The sequence below is a fragment of the Mauremys reevesii genome, linkage group 10 (genome assembly GCF_016161935.1).
Source record: "Mauremys reevesii isolate NIE-2019 linkage group 10, ASM1616193v1, whole genome shotgun sequence".
In the NCBI taxonomy this organism is placed as follows: Eukaryota; Metazoa; Chordata; order Testudines; family Geoemydidae; genus Mauremys; species Mauremys reevesii.
In genome coordinates this window covers 68609449-68625732 of record NC_052632.1, presented here as the reverse complement: position 1 = coordinate 68625732, position 16284 = coordinate 68609449, and the positions used below count along the sequence as shown (strand labels likewise).

Below are 16284 nucleotides of genomic sequence, written 5' to 3'. Positions count from 1 at the left end.
AACTGGGGACCAGTGGAATGTTCCAATGGGAGGAGAGGGGATCAGGAGCAGCAGTGAAGGGCTAGTTTTCCAAAGTGAAAGACTCAGGGCATCCATATGGCTAAGCGGCCACAGATCTGAGGTTAAAAGCTAGAGCCACAAGTGAAAGGGATGATATCTTGGAATTTCCACATATGTTTTCCTGGTAAGTCTTCCCCTCCCGTAGGAAGGTCTGATGTGGCCCATGCCAGGGTCTTTACCTGACACAGGAATCACAGCATAAAAAGCATATATGCTGACACACAGATATGGCCCTGGGAGAGAGGAAAGTTTGAACAATATTTTAGAAAACTGGTGTGTGGTGGGGGAAGACATAATGGTAAAAGATTATCAGGCCAGAGCTGCTTCACAGCAAAATTCTCAGGGTTCACGTACAGCTAATTTCCATTCCAGCATCTGGATGTGCAGAAACAAAGAAGTCTCCCAGAGGAGCTTTCCTGGGCTTGTCATGACAATACCAGATGCGGTTCCTAGAACATCAGAAAACTCTGTAGTTCTGAGCTCTGACAGGCCATCTCCTTCACAAGAGAGCTTTCTGTTAGGTTATCGAGAATTAGCATCTTATCTAGAGGACCAAGTCCTTACCTTGATTACACCTAAAACTAACTGGCAGACTTTGGTTCGATCTCTTTATACGATGTTTTTTCTAAGTCATAGTATTAAACTAGACACAGTTTAATGGACCCATCAGACAGTGAATTGTTTTAGAAAGTAAAATCTATATTTCTTTGACAGGAAGGTACTAATTATCTAGCATTCACTCTGTTTTAAGTAATTTACTCTTTCCTCTGCAATGAATAATATAAGAGTAACTAATCAAAACAGTGGTGCAGTCACCATTGAAAGAAATCAGCCAAATTCATCATTGGTGTATCTCTGTTAAAGTTAGTGGAGTTATACCAGTACTGGGTCGCGGCATGTAAGGCACTGGATCACCTTGCTCTGGTCAGCACTGCCGACCGGGATATTAAAAGTCCGGTTGGTGGTGCTGCCCAGCTAAGGCAGGCCAGTGCCTACCTGTTCCGACACTGCGCTGTGCCCTGGAAGCGGCCAGCAGTGGGTCCGGCTTCTAGGTTGGGGGGGCAGGCACGGGGCTCTGCATGCTGCCCCCACCCCGAACACTGGCTCCGCACTCCCACTGGCCATCAACCGACCAGTGGGAACTGGGGGGATGGTGCCTGCAGGCGAGAGTCGTGCAGAGCCGTTTGCGTACCTCCACCTAGGAGCCAGATCTGCTGCTGGCCGCTTCCGGGGTGCAGCACGGTCCATGGTGCACCCCAGCTGCACTGATGACCAGGAGCAGATGGAAGCAAGTCCGCACCTCAACACAGTGCCCCAATCCCGAACCCTGAGCCTCCCCAAACTGGAACCCCTTCCTGCACCCCAAACCCCTCAACCCCAGCCCCAGCCCAGACCCCCTCCTGCACCTCAACCCTCTGCCCCAGCCCTGAGAACCCCCCAAACCTGGAGCCCCTCCTACACCGCAAACCCCTCATCCCCAGCCCTGACCCCCTCCTGCACCCCAACCCCCTGCCCCAGCCCTGAGAACCCCAAAACCTGGAGCCCTCCTGCACCCCAACCCCCACATCCCCAGCCCAGAACACTGACCCCCTCCTGCACCCCAACCCCCTGCCCCAGCCCTGAGCCCACTCCAAACCCGGAACTCCTTCCTGCTCCCCAAACCCCTCATCCCTGGCCCCACCACAGAGCCTGCACCCCTAGTCCAGAGCCCTGACCCCTTCCCGCACCCCTGCCCAGCCCAGAGCCCCCCCCACACACCCTGAACCCCTCATTCCTGGCCCCAACCTGCAGCACTCACCCTCGCACGCCAACCCTTTGCCCCAGCCCTGAGCCCCTCCCACACCCCAAACCCCTCATCCCCAGCTCCGTTGGGTCGCGGGCATCAACAACTTTCTTCAACTGGGGCCCCAGAAAAAAAGTTTGAAAACCACTGCACTATGCAGCTGTTATCAGTGTTAATCAGTGAAATTGGTGATTGAACAGCAGCCTGTCTTTAGAAGGAAAAAAGTGACATAAATTGACCTGCTCTTGGCACACTCCTCCTATGCTGCACTGATCAGGACAAACACAGGAAATGTCTGCACATTGTGTATTGTTAACCTGCTGATGTGTTTATAAACTATTTATACACAGGAATCATTTTCCATTCTTTATCTTATACATTGTGTGTTAAGTACAAAAATATTGTTAATGTCTAGATGAATTCATCGTGACCACAATTCCATTCACTTTCCCGTATATACTGTACTTTTTTAATGTAATGTATTTTGTCAGAGGTCCAGCTGCAACCTCCCTTTTCTGTGGCTATTTGTATACAACCTGAAAGGAATGTCAGAATAATGGTAATAAAAATGTTTAAACTTTGTTACATTTTTATTCGGAGAAATGAATGCATTACTCAATTCTCAAGTGAGAAGAGGTGAAAAAGTCCCTACACTGGCAACAACAGAAAGCAAAGTGGACAAAGCACGAGAAAACATACCATAGGGAAAAATCCTGCTTCAGCAAGGGGAGATGCTGGGTGACATAATGGTCTCTTTCATCTCTAATTTAAAAATGTAGGTTTTTGCAACCTATTTTTATATTCATATCAGCTTGAAGTCCGAGAATACACCCAGCAGTTGGTTATTCTTAATACTTATGTTGTTGAATTTCATATTATTTATTTGGACTTTATAGTTCAACAGCCTATTTTAAAATTTTAAACTCCTGTTTCCACTTCTCTCTCTGCACTGGATCTCGCCAATTTCTTTCGAGAGAAAATTGACAAAATACAACATGACCTTCTCTATCCTCTTCCCCTCCTACAACTCTCTCCTCCTCCTCCCTCGTCACAGATGCAGAAGTTTCTCACTTACTTTGCTCTAATGCCCCCACTTGCCCCAGTGATCCCCTTCCATCCCATCTCCTGATCTATCTCAAACCAATCCTCATCCTTCCTTTACCCTTCTCCTTCACCTCTCACTATCCTCTGGCTCTTTCTCCTTACAATACAAGCATGCTTTAGTCTCTCCCATTTAAAAAAATATATCATCCTTTACCCCACTTGCCCCTCCAGCTACTACCCCATTTCCCTTCTATCTCTAAGCTAATTGAACGAACATTTTATAACCTGTCTGGAGTTCTTCAGTTCTATCGTAGACTCTCTCCAGTGCTGCCTTCATCCCTCGCACTCCAGCCAAACCACTCTTGCCAAACTCTCTAATGACCTCATCTTAACCAAAGCTGAGAACCAGCACTCCGTCCTCATCCTTCTTGACCCTTGACAACAGACTGCACGGTGGAACCTTGGAGTTTGATGGCTTTCAGTGTAGCACAGAGATTGGTGGCTCCGTGAACATTTTGGAGCTATGAGAGACATTGTAATGATTTTGTGCAATTTCAGGAGTTGGAGGGCTGCCAACTATATGACCATTTACAGAAGACCTGGTGCTGCAGTACATCGTGTTGTTAGCAACCTGGCAATTGCAATCATGAACCATCTCCACTCGCCTATTGGTCTTTATGTTTGTCAGTAGGCTCAGTGGTGACACAGATCCTTGTAGCGGGTTTTTAGTTCAGAGATTTCTAGCAGGGTGCTCTCGAAGCACCATCCCTTGGAAGGATCCATGTTGTCCAATCACTGTTAATACGTTCAGGGATGTGGTGTGGATCCTAGATTCCATATGTCGTTGTGGACAAGAGGTGGCCTTGTTCAGTGCTGCATTCCTGGTAGTGTTTTGGGGTTTTTTTGGATCTGTGTCCTGCAGGGATACTTCTGGAAGAGGTTTGGAATTGATGGATAGACATTCGGAGAGGTGATATTAACCTTGAGGAGGTCAAAGATGGATCAAGGAGATCAGAGAGAATTCATTATTTTCCAGAAAGGGGACAAGCCTGGGATCTGCCCTGTGGGTGCTGTGAGGGCATACATGGCAATAAGACCAGGGAGGGATAGGGCTCTCTTTATTCACAGTGATGAGAGTTCCCTCACAGCATATCAGTTTGTTAGAGTTTTAAGACAGGGACTGATGAGGCTGCGGTTTCCAGCATGTGAATTTGGTTCCCACTCAGTCACAATTGGGGCAGCAACAGCAGCAGCCCAGCTTGTTTTGGGGAATGGGATAATTCAGTGTTGGCATTCTGAAGCATACTATATGTACACGAGACCCTCACTGGTGGCAAGGAATCAGTGTTAATTTTCCTTTTTGTTTGGACTTGCAGATGGGCCAGCAGACCACGTGGATCTGTGGCACAATATTGTTTACTGGACACATAAGTGGGCTTCCAGGTTGCCTGGAGATTCATAGCTGGTCCTTGGGGGTGAAGCAGTCCTGAGCTGGCATGGCATGAGGACATGGTATGGGACCAGCTGATGCCCCTGCTGTACACCATGATGGCACGGGAGCAGGCATCATATATGATTGTGCTTCATCTTGGGGGGGGAAATGGTTTGGGAATGTGTATAATGGTAGATGTAATGGTCAGAGCTAAGAGAGACTTGGGCAGATCCTGGAACTTTTTCCAGGAGTAAAAATTATGTGGTCAGACATGAAGCTCCCATGGGTCGAGAAGGTTAGGAGATACGTAAACAGGGAGGTGGCTAAATTCATAGGTAGCCTACGGGGGTTGCTAATTTTTCATCTGGACGTAGCAAACAGGGCACCAGAGTTATTCAGGCAGAATGGGGTCCACCAGTCTGACCTGGGAGCTGATACATTTTTGGTCAATGTTAAAGAGAGCATCAGATATCCGGGAACCCATCTAGGTATGCGGGGGGTGGGGAAGACAGCCAAGCTAAATGCTGATGTCTCCTTGCACCGGCTGACCAGTGCAGGTACTCCATAGGGAATGGATACGGTGATCAAATAAAATGGATGTGGAAAAAGATTTAGAAGTATTCTTTAAAGAAGAGGAAACAGGGTGGGTTTAGGGCTCCTATGACTAATACAGCAGAGAGTCAATCCCCACCCCTTTGTAATCCTCCTTAATCCTCATTTGGGGAATAGTGAGGTCCCAGAAGTGCGTTGGCTGGGGACCAGGATGGGAAAGCAGGAGGGCTCACAGCAGTCCCTGGGGTATATGTAAATGAATTGTCCTTTACAATTTTATCTGCTGAGTATCCCCAGACTTTTAGGAATAAAGTTTCAGCCTAATCAAACCACATCCAGTAGATCCCTGTTCTTTTTCCAGCATAGCCAGACACCTACAGTACATTGTGATAATGTGTGATTTGTGACCACATTTTCAGTGGGCCTCATGTATGGTCACACACAAGACCTCATTATGTATGCAAAGTAAGTTACTATAAGCAAGACTGTCAATTTACATATGTAAATAGTTATAGCTGCACATTTTTCCAGGCACATTTGTGAAATGTTGAAAATTTGGTCCTCAATTGTTATATCAAGAATAATTTCATTCAACTTGTGCATGTTATATTTAAATCACAGTACCACAAATGTATAAAAACCCACAAGAGGATCTATGTAATAAAGGTAAAGCAGAAGTAAGGTACTGAATTTGTTTCAAGAAAACGATTGCATAGCTCTCTGAATATTAGAAAGGGGTTCTAGTTATCATTTAAAACATTTTTATGCAAGTTACGCAGTAGACTTTGCTTGTAATTAACAAAGAATAATGCTTTGGCTATGTGAATGCTAACTGAAGTAGGCAAGGTTCAGTTAGAATTCATGCATTCAAGTTAGACATGAAAATAGACTGTCCAAGTATTAAGCACTTGGTCAGCAATGGAAAGTAACGCTACTATTCATGCATATGGTTACCAAGAGCTATTGTTTTGCTAACACTATTCCAAAAAAGCAAAAAATGATGTCCCAGAGGACAACTCTCATATGACACACCCATGCTTTCCTAACTTTCCCTCCCCACCAACATGACGTTACTCCCTTTTACAACCAAAATGACCTAGTTTATCTTGGATAGTGTGCTAATTTTTATGAGAAAAAGCAAAACAAAAAAACCAAACCAACTCCTAGTATAGAAAGTAAAAAGGTGCACTACAGACAAACATAGCTTACAGTTTGTATTTGTATTTTTTGTTACTTTCTTGTAAACATTCCTATACAAAACATAAACCAACTTTACGTACATGGATACTTTATTATGCTTGTTACTAAAACCCACATATGTAATCATTGGGATTAATTTATTATTGATTCAAGGGGGCTCATTATTACATACCTCATAATAACTATATCTTTGTTACAGTGTGGGGTTCTCTCAGTGCTTATCTTAACCTTTAAGTGACTTCTATTTGCTCTTACTGTTACGTTAACAATGTCTTTAAAACTTATTTAACCACATTTTAAAAATAGTATAAATTGTTAAGAAAAAGCATCAGTGGATTTTAAAACTGCCAGTATTCCTACACTTTCTGTTACAATCTACTGCCCTCCTACTAAAATACCATATCATTAGTAGAAATATGGATTGGAGGACCATTCAACACTGAATCTTTCCAACATGTCTTAACAAAAAAACCAAGCCACAACACCCCTCACCAAAATCCCAAACCTATCCTATGCAACTGTGAACATTAACTGCTCAACTGTCCTAAAAATATTTAATTCTTTCATATTATGAGGTGGTCTGCTCTCAATTTCCTTTCATTAAAAGACTTCAAAATTGGTCTTGTATATGATGTGATGAATACTGTATATATCAATAAATTTCTAAGCTAGGCACTATAAATATCGTGGCACGAATGTATAGTGCTCACAAAGTATTTTGACATGCAGTAAAACATCTTTCCATTTCCATCAACAGTGTCAATCGCAGGTGATATAAACCTGCTCACTTATTAAAAACTAATGATTTTAGAACTACACTCAAACCTTGTGAAGCCTTAGTGAAAACTGAAGCAAGCTATTTACACAGAAGAACAAGATCTGAACATGGAAGACAAATTTGGGAGGAGCAGCCAAGTGTGGTAAGTGTAATGTATTTTTGGCTGTATCAAAAGTGCACATATGTCAATGGTTAATTCTACATATGTAATTGCATGCCAAACATTTTTAAAGCTGTTCCACTGGGTCTGTTATCTGGCACGTATATATATTTAATACAAAGTCTGTGTCAGTAGCTTGGATAGCAAAACAGTCTGAACTGCATGCTTTGCTATCTAGGGTCTGAATATTTAACACTCCCCTGGTTTGTTTCCAGATTATTAATTTAAAACAGTGTTTCCCAGCCTTTTTGTGCTGGCAACCCCCTCTGGACTTAAAATATCATGATCCCTGCCCCCACTAGAAAAAAATGTGATCCCTTACCCTCAGCTCCACCGGGCTTGGGCTTCAGCCCTGCTTGGGGCTGTGGGCCCTGTGTAGCATGGGGTGCAGGCAATTGCCCTGCTTCCTACCCCCTAACACTGGCCCCGCTTGCTGCCCATCGCCCCCTTAACCCATCTCGTAATCCCCAGTTGAGAAACACGGATTTAACACATTTGGTTTGCATCTTTCAACAGAAAATCTTAATGTATTTTTGTATGATTTTGCCACCTTTGAAGTTGTGTGAATAAATCAGACAAATTAGTTATACATAAGGGAGAAAAAGTTTGATGAAAGGCACATTAACAATTAATCAGACAGAAAAAAATAGCAAATATTACTTTTAGAGTGTAACTAAAGGCAGAATTTGGATTGCTGTAACTAAATCGACTTGAATTAAGAACAACAATTTTACAAAAATGTATGGAAGCATTTATAAAACTGTATATGTGGCAAATAAATCTTGCCACAACACCCAGTCTTTATAAGAGAAACCAGATACTTTAATTGTACAGTGTACATAAGTAGCATTTTTTCACAAAACGTCTTTCCATTTCCATCAACAGTGTCAATTGCAGGTGATATAAACCTGCTCACTTATTAAAAACTAATGATTTTAGAACTACACTCAAACCTTGTGAAGTCTTAGTGAAAACTGAAGCAAGCCAACATACCAAAAAAAAAAAAATCATCAATACAATATTCCAACAGTTACAATGATCAAGCAGTGTCTTGAATTTTCATAAGTAAATTCCTTATCTGCAGCTGCTCTGGTCTATAATCTTCTCTCTTTCTTCAGCTGAGTGCCCCTTGTTAATTAGAAAGGTGACCCCTCCCCCTGAAGCTTGATAGCTAGCTGGGCTAGATACAATGGGAAATTTCAGAAAGGGTTTTATGTGAAAAGGCATAATGTAGGGCTTGTCACATTGATTGGGTTTATGAAGTACACTATTCAAAACTAACTCAGTTTAAAAATGACATACAATACATTATTTTATTATAGTCAGTTTGTAAAAGACAAAATAATAAAATGTAGATAGTGGATTAAAAAAAACCTTTAGAATCCTGAAAAAGCATCTTGAAAACTAAGAACTGACCTCAAAACACTTTTCCTTCTTTGCTTGATGCAGAAGTTCAGCCATTCCCGGCAGAAGTATTGGAAATATGTAATATTCCAAATATTCTCGAGGAGAACCTGGACAAAACAATATTTTTTTTCATTAACAGATTGAATTTAGTCTGGAGAAAGAGGAACATTAATCTGAAATAAATCAAATTGCCTTAATTTTAATTGGTATCATCTCATCTTGTTCTAAAACACAGATTCTTTCAATTTAGATAGTCACAGATTTCATTCTTCTTAAGTCACAAAGAATACATCAACTTGAACAAGTTTCAAACTGAGTGCTTTCTCCTCCCCTCCCCATGAAGGATATACACCCATTATTGCTTTGCTTTCCCTTAGAAACTGGAGTAACATTAGTCAGTCACAAAATTCAACTCCTAGGCATCAGGAGAAGGGCCAGATCTCCTTTTCCACAGGCTTTGCCATCATGAATAAACCCTTCCAGGAACAACAGAAACAAACAAAATTGTCATCAGATCAGAGCTCGATCAATGTGTGGCTCCTGATCTGCCAGCAAGCAGAACTGCTAGGTGATCTGATGTTTTACTTCTCACCTAGATTGCCAGTCCTGTGGCCTTAGAAGAGAGAGACTGAAATGGGATTTGGACTTTGATTTCCAGCTTGGTAGATATAACACTTAACTTTAGACAACAAAGCCAATTCATGGTTGTGCTCCTTGAAACAGAAAGTATATGCATGTTTAAACATAGGGGAGAATTTTAAGAGTGAAATTTTCAAAAGCACGCAGTGTTGATCTAACTCTTCTCTCAGTGAAGTCAATGGTAAAGATCCCATTAACTTCAATAAGCACAGAGTTAGGCCCATGACAGGTACTTTTGAAAATACAAGCTTCAATCTTTAAGGTGAAAAAAAAATTAACTCAAAAGACCAAAATTACAACATGATTACCTTTCAAATTACATGGTCCAGTGTATGTAAATGCAGACATTTGTTTTAATCGGGTGAATTTCTGCCCTGGATTACTCTGGATTTATGCCACTGTAATTCCATCACCTTCATTGGAATTACTCCAGATTTACACTGATTTAGCCAAGAGCAGAATATGATCCACTTTTTCTTCTGACTTTTATGATCTCAAAGTTAGATAAATTAAATCAAACAAGAAAGCCATTTCTAAGAAGCATTTCAGTACAATGTATGTAACTAATTTCACACACAAAAAAATCCTGATTACCTACATAACAACTAAACAAGTTTTACTCTTATCCCATGCCATGTTTGATAGTAATAATTATTTTAATAATTTAAATGTGTCCTGTTTGTTTAGCCATGGTGGTGTTAATAGTCTTAATTGGCTGCATATTTTATGGACAAACTAGACACAAATTGGGTACCTCATATGCCCATCTTGAAAATGGAACCAAATACTTTCCAAAGGCTAGAATTTTTAATGTGCCTAAGGCTTTGTGTGTCCAAATGACACTGAGTTTCAATGAGATTTGGGCATTTAACTCTTTTGCGTCTTTGAAAATCGTAATCTAGACACCGAAGTCACTCAGAAAAGTGAACTCTTTTCAAGATTCAGAATTGTTTGTACTAAAGAACTTAAGAAGAAATATTATGGAGCACTGTACATTATAAAATAAATTTACATCAGATGTGGAACAATTTGTAATAGTCATCAGATCAGAGAGATTCAGAAATCAGCACAGAAATTGTTTGCGGGGTGGGGGAGGTAGGGTGACCAGATAGCAAATGTGAAAAATTGGGGCGGGGGTGGAGGGGTAATAGACACCTATATAAGAAAAAGACCCAAAAATCGGGACTGTCCCTCTAAAATCAGGACATCTGGTCACCCTAGAGGTGCCCTAACCAGCTGAAGTGCTGTCCTCAGTCAAGATTCTCAGCTGCTGTTGCAGTAAATATTCCTGTCTCAATGTGGCAAATACAGATTAATTATTAAAAGGGTGATCTCCTGGCAATGTATATCTGGAGCAAAGGCTTTGTTCATTGCTTCACATCCTTAATCCAGTTCAGACACCGCTTGAAAATGTTCCTAATTGGAAGGGCACCCTATATAAAAGCCTATGATTACTGCTTCTCACTGCCAGCAATGGAAAACGATGAACAGAAGAAAGAGAAGAAACATAGAAAAGGAGATGAAGAAAGGTGATGGGTTGAAAGACAATATAAAGGCTAAAGAGCAGAACATCTAAAGAAAAACATTGTTACAGGTTCTATGTGAATTTCAGAAAGTTGAAACCAGACTAATAAAAATGGAATAAGAAAGATTCAGAGTCTGAACTCAGATGGAAAAGAAACTGATGGGCAAAGGACTATATTCTGAAAGGAATTTTCAGACTCAACTATATAGTTATCTTACTGAAACTAATTTGACCTTAAGATTAGAAGGGAAAAATACTTGCCTTTCTTCCGTTGTAATTAGAGCTGTCAATTAATCGCAATTAACTCAAAAACATTAATCACGATTAATTGCAGTTTTAACTGCGCTGTTTAACAACAGAATGCCAATTGAAATTTATTAATTTTTTTGATATTTTTCTAAATTTTCAAATATATTAATTTCAAATACAACACAGTATACAAAGTAGAGAGTGCTCATTTTATAGTGTTATTTTTTTCTTACAAATATTTGCACTGTAAAAATGATAAAAGAAATAGTATTTTTCAGTTCACCTCATACAAGTACTGTAGTGCAATCTCTTTATGGTGAAAGTGCAACTTACAAATGTAGAGTTTTTTGTTACGTAACTGTACTCAAAAACTAAATGTAAAACTTCAGAGCCTACAAAGCCACTCAGTTCTATTTCTTGTTCAGCCAATCTCTAAGACAAACAAGTTTGTTTACATTTACGGGAGATACTGCTGCCTGCTTCTTATTTACAATGTCACCTGAAAGTGAGAACAGGCGTTCTCATTGCAATGCTGGCTACAAAAGTGCCAAGTATTTACGTGCCGGATGTGTTAAACATTCGTATGTCTCTTCATGCTTCGGCCACGCTTCCATGCTGATGATGCTCGTTAAAAAAATGTATTAATTAAATTTGTGACTAAACTCATTGGGTGAGAACTGTATGTCTATTGTTCTGTTTTACCTGCATTCTGCCATACATTTCATGTTACAGCAGTCTCGGATGATGACACAGCATGTTTGTTTTAAGAACACTTTCACAGCAGATTTGGCAAAACACAAAGAAGATGCCAATGTGAGATTTCTAAAGATAGCTGCATCACTCGACCCAAAGTTTAAGAATCTGAAGTGCTGTCCAAAAACCTGAGAAGGTTGAGGTGTAGACTGAGCATGCTTTTAGACGTCTTAAAAGAACAACACTCTGATGTGGAAACTACAGAACCTGAACCACCAAAAAAGAAAATCAATCTTCTGCTGGTGGCATCTGACTCAAATGATGAAAATGAAAATGCGTCAGTCTGCATTGCTTTGGATTGCTTTGGTTATCGAGCAGAACCCGTTATCAGCATGGATTCATGTCCTCTGGAATGATGATTGAAGCATGAAGGGACATATGAATCTTTAGTGTATCTGGCGCATAAATATCTTGCAATGCCGGCTACAACAATACCGAGAGAATGCCTGTTCTCACTTTCAGGTGATATTGTAAACAAGAAGCGGGCAGCGTTATCTCCTGCAAATGTAAACAAACTTGTTCAGCCAATTGCTCAGATGAACAAGAAGTAGGACTGAGTGGACTTGTAGGCTCTAAAGTTTTACAAGGTTTTGTTTTTGAATGCAGTTATTTTTTGTACATAATTCGACAGTTGTAAGTTCAACTTTCATGATAAAGAGATTGCACTACAGTACTTGTATGAGGTGAACTGAAAAATACTATCACTTGTTTTTCACAGTGCCAATATTTGTAATCAAAAATATAAAGTGAGCACTATACACTTTGTAGTCCGTGTTGTAACTGAAACCAATATTTGAAAATGTAGAAAATATCCAAAACTATTTAAATAAATGGTATTCTATTATTGTTTAACAGTGCAATTAACTGCGCGACAGCCCTAGTTGTAATATAAACAGCTGAGTAAAAAGTCACTATTCAGGGTTGGAAAATTGTCCTCAATAGATTTGTACAACTATACATTAAGCCCTTAATCCTACAAACAAATGCACTGTTATAGATTTCTAATGCCTGCAGAGTATATCAATATGACTCTGCAAGGACACCTGGGCCCAAAGTGGGGTATGTGTTTGAAGTACTGGGGACCAGTCATGAGAATCTCAAATAAAAAAAAAGTGGAAATTCTTAATTTATACTTTTAAATAATCACAGCATGGTGTACCCTAATATGCTAGTATGTGCACTCTCTCAAAGGTAGGGTAGCTTGTCAGGATAGCCCAACATACTGTGGAGCATGTCTTATTTCAGATCTTCTGTGTAGAAACTTGCTAGAACATACAAAGTGGTATGGAAGGCAGTGAACATGCTAAATTATTTTTTGTCCCAGGAGGACCCCTTTCATATAAATCCAGACATTCTTTTTCAGGTCTTTGTCTATGGTCAGTAATATTAGCCATATATAGCTCTGTCCCACCTTGATGTACTGTATCAAGAGACCTTATCCTCTGTACCATGCACAGGTTGCATGTACTCACAAGACCTTCTTTACATCCTTTCTGTTCCTTATCAACTAAATATATTCTTTCAGACCATTACTTACATGTTTTTGGATTAGGTGCTGCTGGAAGCGGTGCGAGCGTGGGTAAGGAAGATATTTTTGGGGCAATGGAACATTCAGTAGAAGAGGAGTATAATTGTTTTGTATGTAAAGGCTGCAAAATTCCTGTATCCAAAGAAACCTGTTAAAAATAAATATACTTGACAAATATCTCATCCAGATTGGTTTCCCTTCATAAATACATTTCAGGTAAATTGAGTGTGAGAGGAAATACAAGTTTTGTAAAAAAGGAATTTACAAAAAGTAAAATGTTAACTGATTTCAATATTTGGGCTGGACAGTTTCTATATTTATGAATACTTTAAACAGAGAGAGAATTCTGTTTTTTTTTTTTGGGGGGGGGGGAAATCTAGACTCCAGTGCACTAAAAATATCCAAATGTAGGAGGCTATGCATATGAAAGGCTCGGACAGTTGTCTTAAAAAGGGCACTGTCAAGGGATTTTCACAATTTAAAAATGCGTTTTACTCACTGTCACTAAATAATACCCCTTTGGAAACTAACATTGAAATATTTTCCTTACTAACATTTTTTCCATTCAATTGCTTGCATACACTACTTGCCTTTGCATCCTGGAGTTCTTTTTGTTGTTTAAGAAACAAAAAACTCAAATACTGTACAGTACCATGTTAAACATAAACAATAAAGGGAAAGTTTTAAAAAAGAGAATAAGTTAAAAAAACTTTCTGTGCTTGTTTCATTTAAATTAAGACAGTTAAAAGCAGCATTTTTCTTCTACATGGTAAAGTTTCAAAGCTGTATTAAGTCAATGTTCAGTTGTAAACTTTTGAAAGAACAACCATAACGCTTTGTTCAGAGTTACAAGCATTGCAGACTTCTGAATAATCTCCATTACCAAGCTGTTCGTAACTCTGAGGTTCTATGGCAGTAGGCCTGAAGCTGGTCCACTTTTTGTAACTTTTTTTTTTTAAATATGGAAGGGGGAAAAAAAAAAAACCAGCTTCCCAAACTGAGGGATTCAGCACAAAGTATATGAAATTCCAAACTCACCACCAGGTGATACACCAACAATAAATGTGAGGATCTGTGTGTCTTTGCAATAGCAAGAGTTTGAGTAAGGCAACAATGGCACGTGTGAAAACAGAGCATCAGTCTTCTACTCTGCCTACTTGCCTCATTCTTGAGATCAGGGAGAGTATTGAAATATGCAGGAATCCAGTGAACAAGATGCTTGCGTATTTCAATATCCTGCCTATTCATAAGAAGGAAGCAGACAGGCAGAGCAGAGGGACAGCGCAATGTGCAAACCAAAACACAGCTGGTAATCTAAATTTAGGTATAGCAGCCTTACCAAAATATCTTTAAAGAACAGCAGTGATTTCTGGAATATTGCATTTGACACTTAAGAGAAATTTGAAATACATAGTCACACATTCATTGAATGAATCTGGAGATATTTTTGATACCTAATCTTCCCCTTTAGAAATAGATGCACCTTTTCAGACATACCATATACAGATTTTTTTGCTTAAACTACTCACAGAATCTTGTTTTGATTCAGGACTATACGGAAATGGAGGCTGCTCTGCATCGTACTCTAAAAGAAGACAAAACCCAGCATCACACCAAATGTCAAAAGGACTTTGTAACTATTTTTCTGAAAACATACAAACAAATATTACTTATTAAAAGCTACTTTCATTTGTAGAAATTATAAACTGTGTATGATAAGCAAATACTGAACACAAAATCTAAGTTATTAAAATGAGAGAACTTCTGAGTCACTTGTCCTGGAGAATCAAGGTCAATATTTTCAGTGCTATAGGAAGCCTTTCTTGAAAATAGGCTTTTCGTACTAAGTAAGCAACTTGTCATAGTTTAAGACTATAAAATGTTTGTTAAATAAAATGAGGATGCTTGCATGAAATTAATAATCCTTTTCACTTATATGCAATAGTGCTTTTCAAATGAGGCTCTTTATACAGGGGGTCCCCGCTATACATCTCCCTCTTATCAGTCGTTTTGCGTAACAGTTGCTTATCAATAGGGGAACATGTTCCGATTCACAGTGGTCCCAATCTGCATATCTGTCGCTTCATTTTTTGCATGGTTTTCTTTGGGTGCTTCCCCCAGCATTCAAGAGGTGCTGGGAGGGAGGGGGATGGGGAACACTCGGAGGAGGGGGTGTAATTGGGCGGGAAGAGTCGGGGTGGGAGTAGAGGGGAGACAGGAGGAGGCAGGGCAGGCCATTATTTCTTATGGGGAAAAATTCCCCAGTATCTGTCATTTCAGTATCTGTTGCCCTTTACAAGACCGCAACCCCAACGTATACCGGGGACCCCCTGTAAACAATTAAACTCCTGTTAGGTAGCTAAATATTATCATCTACAGTTTATAAAGGAAAACATGGAAGTGCAGAGAGGTTATGTGATCTTTGCAAACTATTCAGTGAATCAGAAAAAAACAGAACCCAGAAGTCCTGAATCCTGGCCATATGTGCTGACCATTAGACAACAGTTCCACCTACCCCAAGTGCAAAATGTTCCTAATACATATTAAAGGCAGAAACCCACTCAGGTGTTCTGCTCACTATATGTACAGACCTCCTACTGACGTCAATGATAGATTTGCAAAGGTATGGGGCTGGACCCAGCTCCCACTGAAATAAAACGGAATACTTCAGTTAACTTCATTGGTCTTGGATCTGCCACATGGAGAGCAACAGAGTGTAGTTAAGATCCACCAAGAAGAAATTTTGCTCCTTATGAAATTAAATTTGAAAATAAAGAATAAAGGGCCACAGTAAGGGATTTCAATGGTTCTCTAACTGTGAAGTTCTGACAAATCTCAGGATTTCTACACATGAACCATTCAAATCTTTCCACAAGTTTATTTTATTCATACAGTAGGAATATATGGATCTGAGAAGCAAAACTGAAATCTTACAGAATATTATCTTAATAAAATATTTGGCATTATATCTTCAGTACCTAAGTTTACACTACAATTGTAAATACATGGCTCGGTATCTTGACATTAAAACTAATGCTTAAGCAGTTCGTCAACATCACCAGAAACCCAAAATGGAATTATAGATTTAAACCCTGATCCAGCATTCTTTAGGAACTAACTTTGAAGGGGATTATGGGAAGAAGCTGCAGTCTTCCCTCACACTACACAATACAG

The 16284-nt window shown here is 39.8% G+C and overlaps 1 protein-coding gene across 10 annotated transcripts in view; it reads right to left on the bottom strand.

The window, feature by feature from the left end:
- IQCK (IQ motif containing K) overlaps nucleotides 1–16284 on the bottom strand; it is a 258834-nt gene that overhangs the window by 241361 nt on the left and 1189 nt on the right. For all 10 annotated transcript variants that reach the window (XR_005585556.1, XR_005585557.1, XM_039491965.1 and 7 more), the window contains exons 2-4: nucleotides 14640–14695; nucleotides 13120–13258; nucleotides 8426–8523 (exon numbers count right to left, since the gene is read on the bottom strand). Coding sequence is in view for 8 of the 10 variants with exons in the window: in XM_039491965.1 (XP_039347899.1) it covers nucleotides 8426–8523; nucleotides 13120–13258; nucleotides 14640–14695 (293 nt within the window). In the remaining 2 variants the exon portion in view is untranslated. The remainder of the gene's footprint in view (nucleotides 1–8425; nucleotides 8524–13119; nucleotides 13259–14639; nucleotides 14696–16284) is intronic.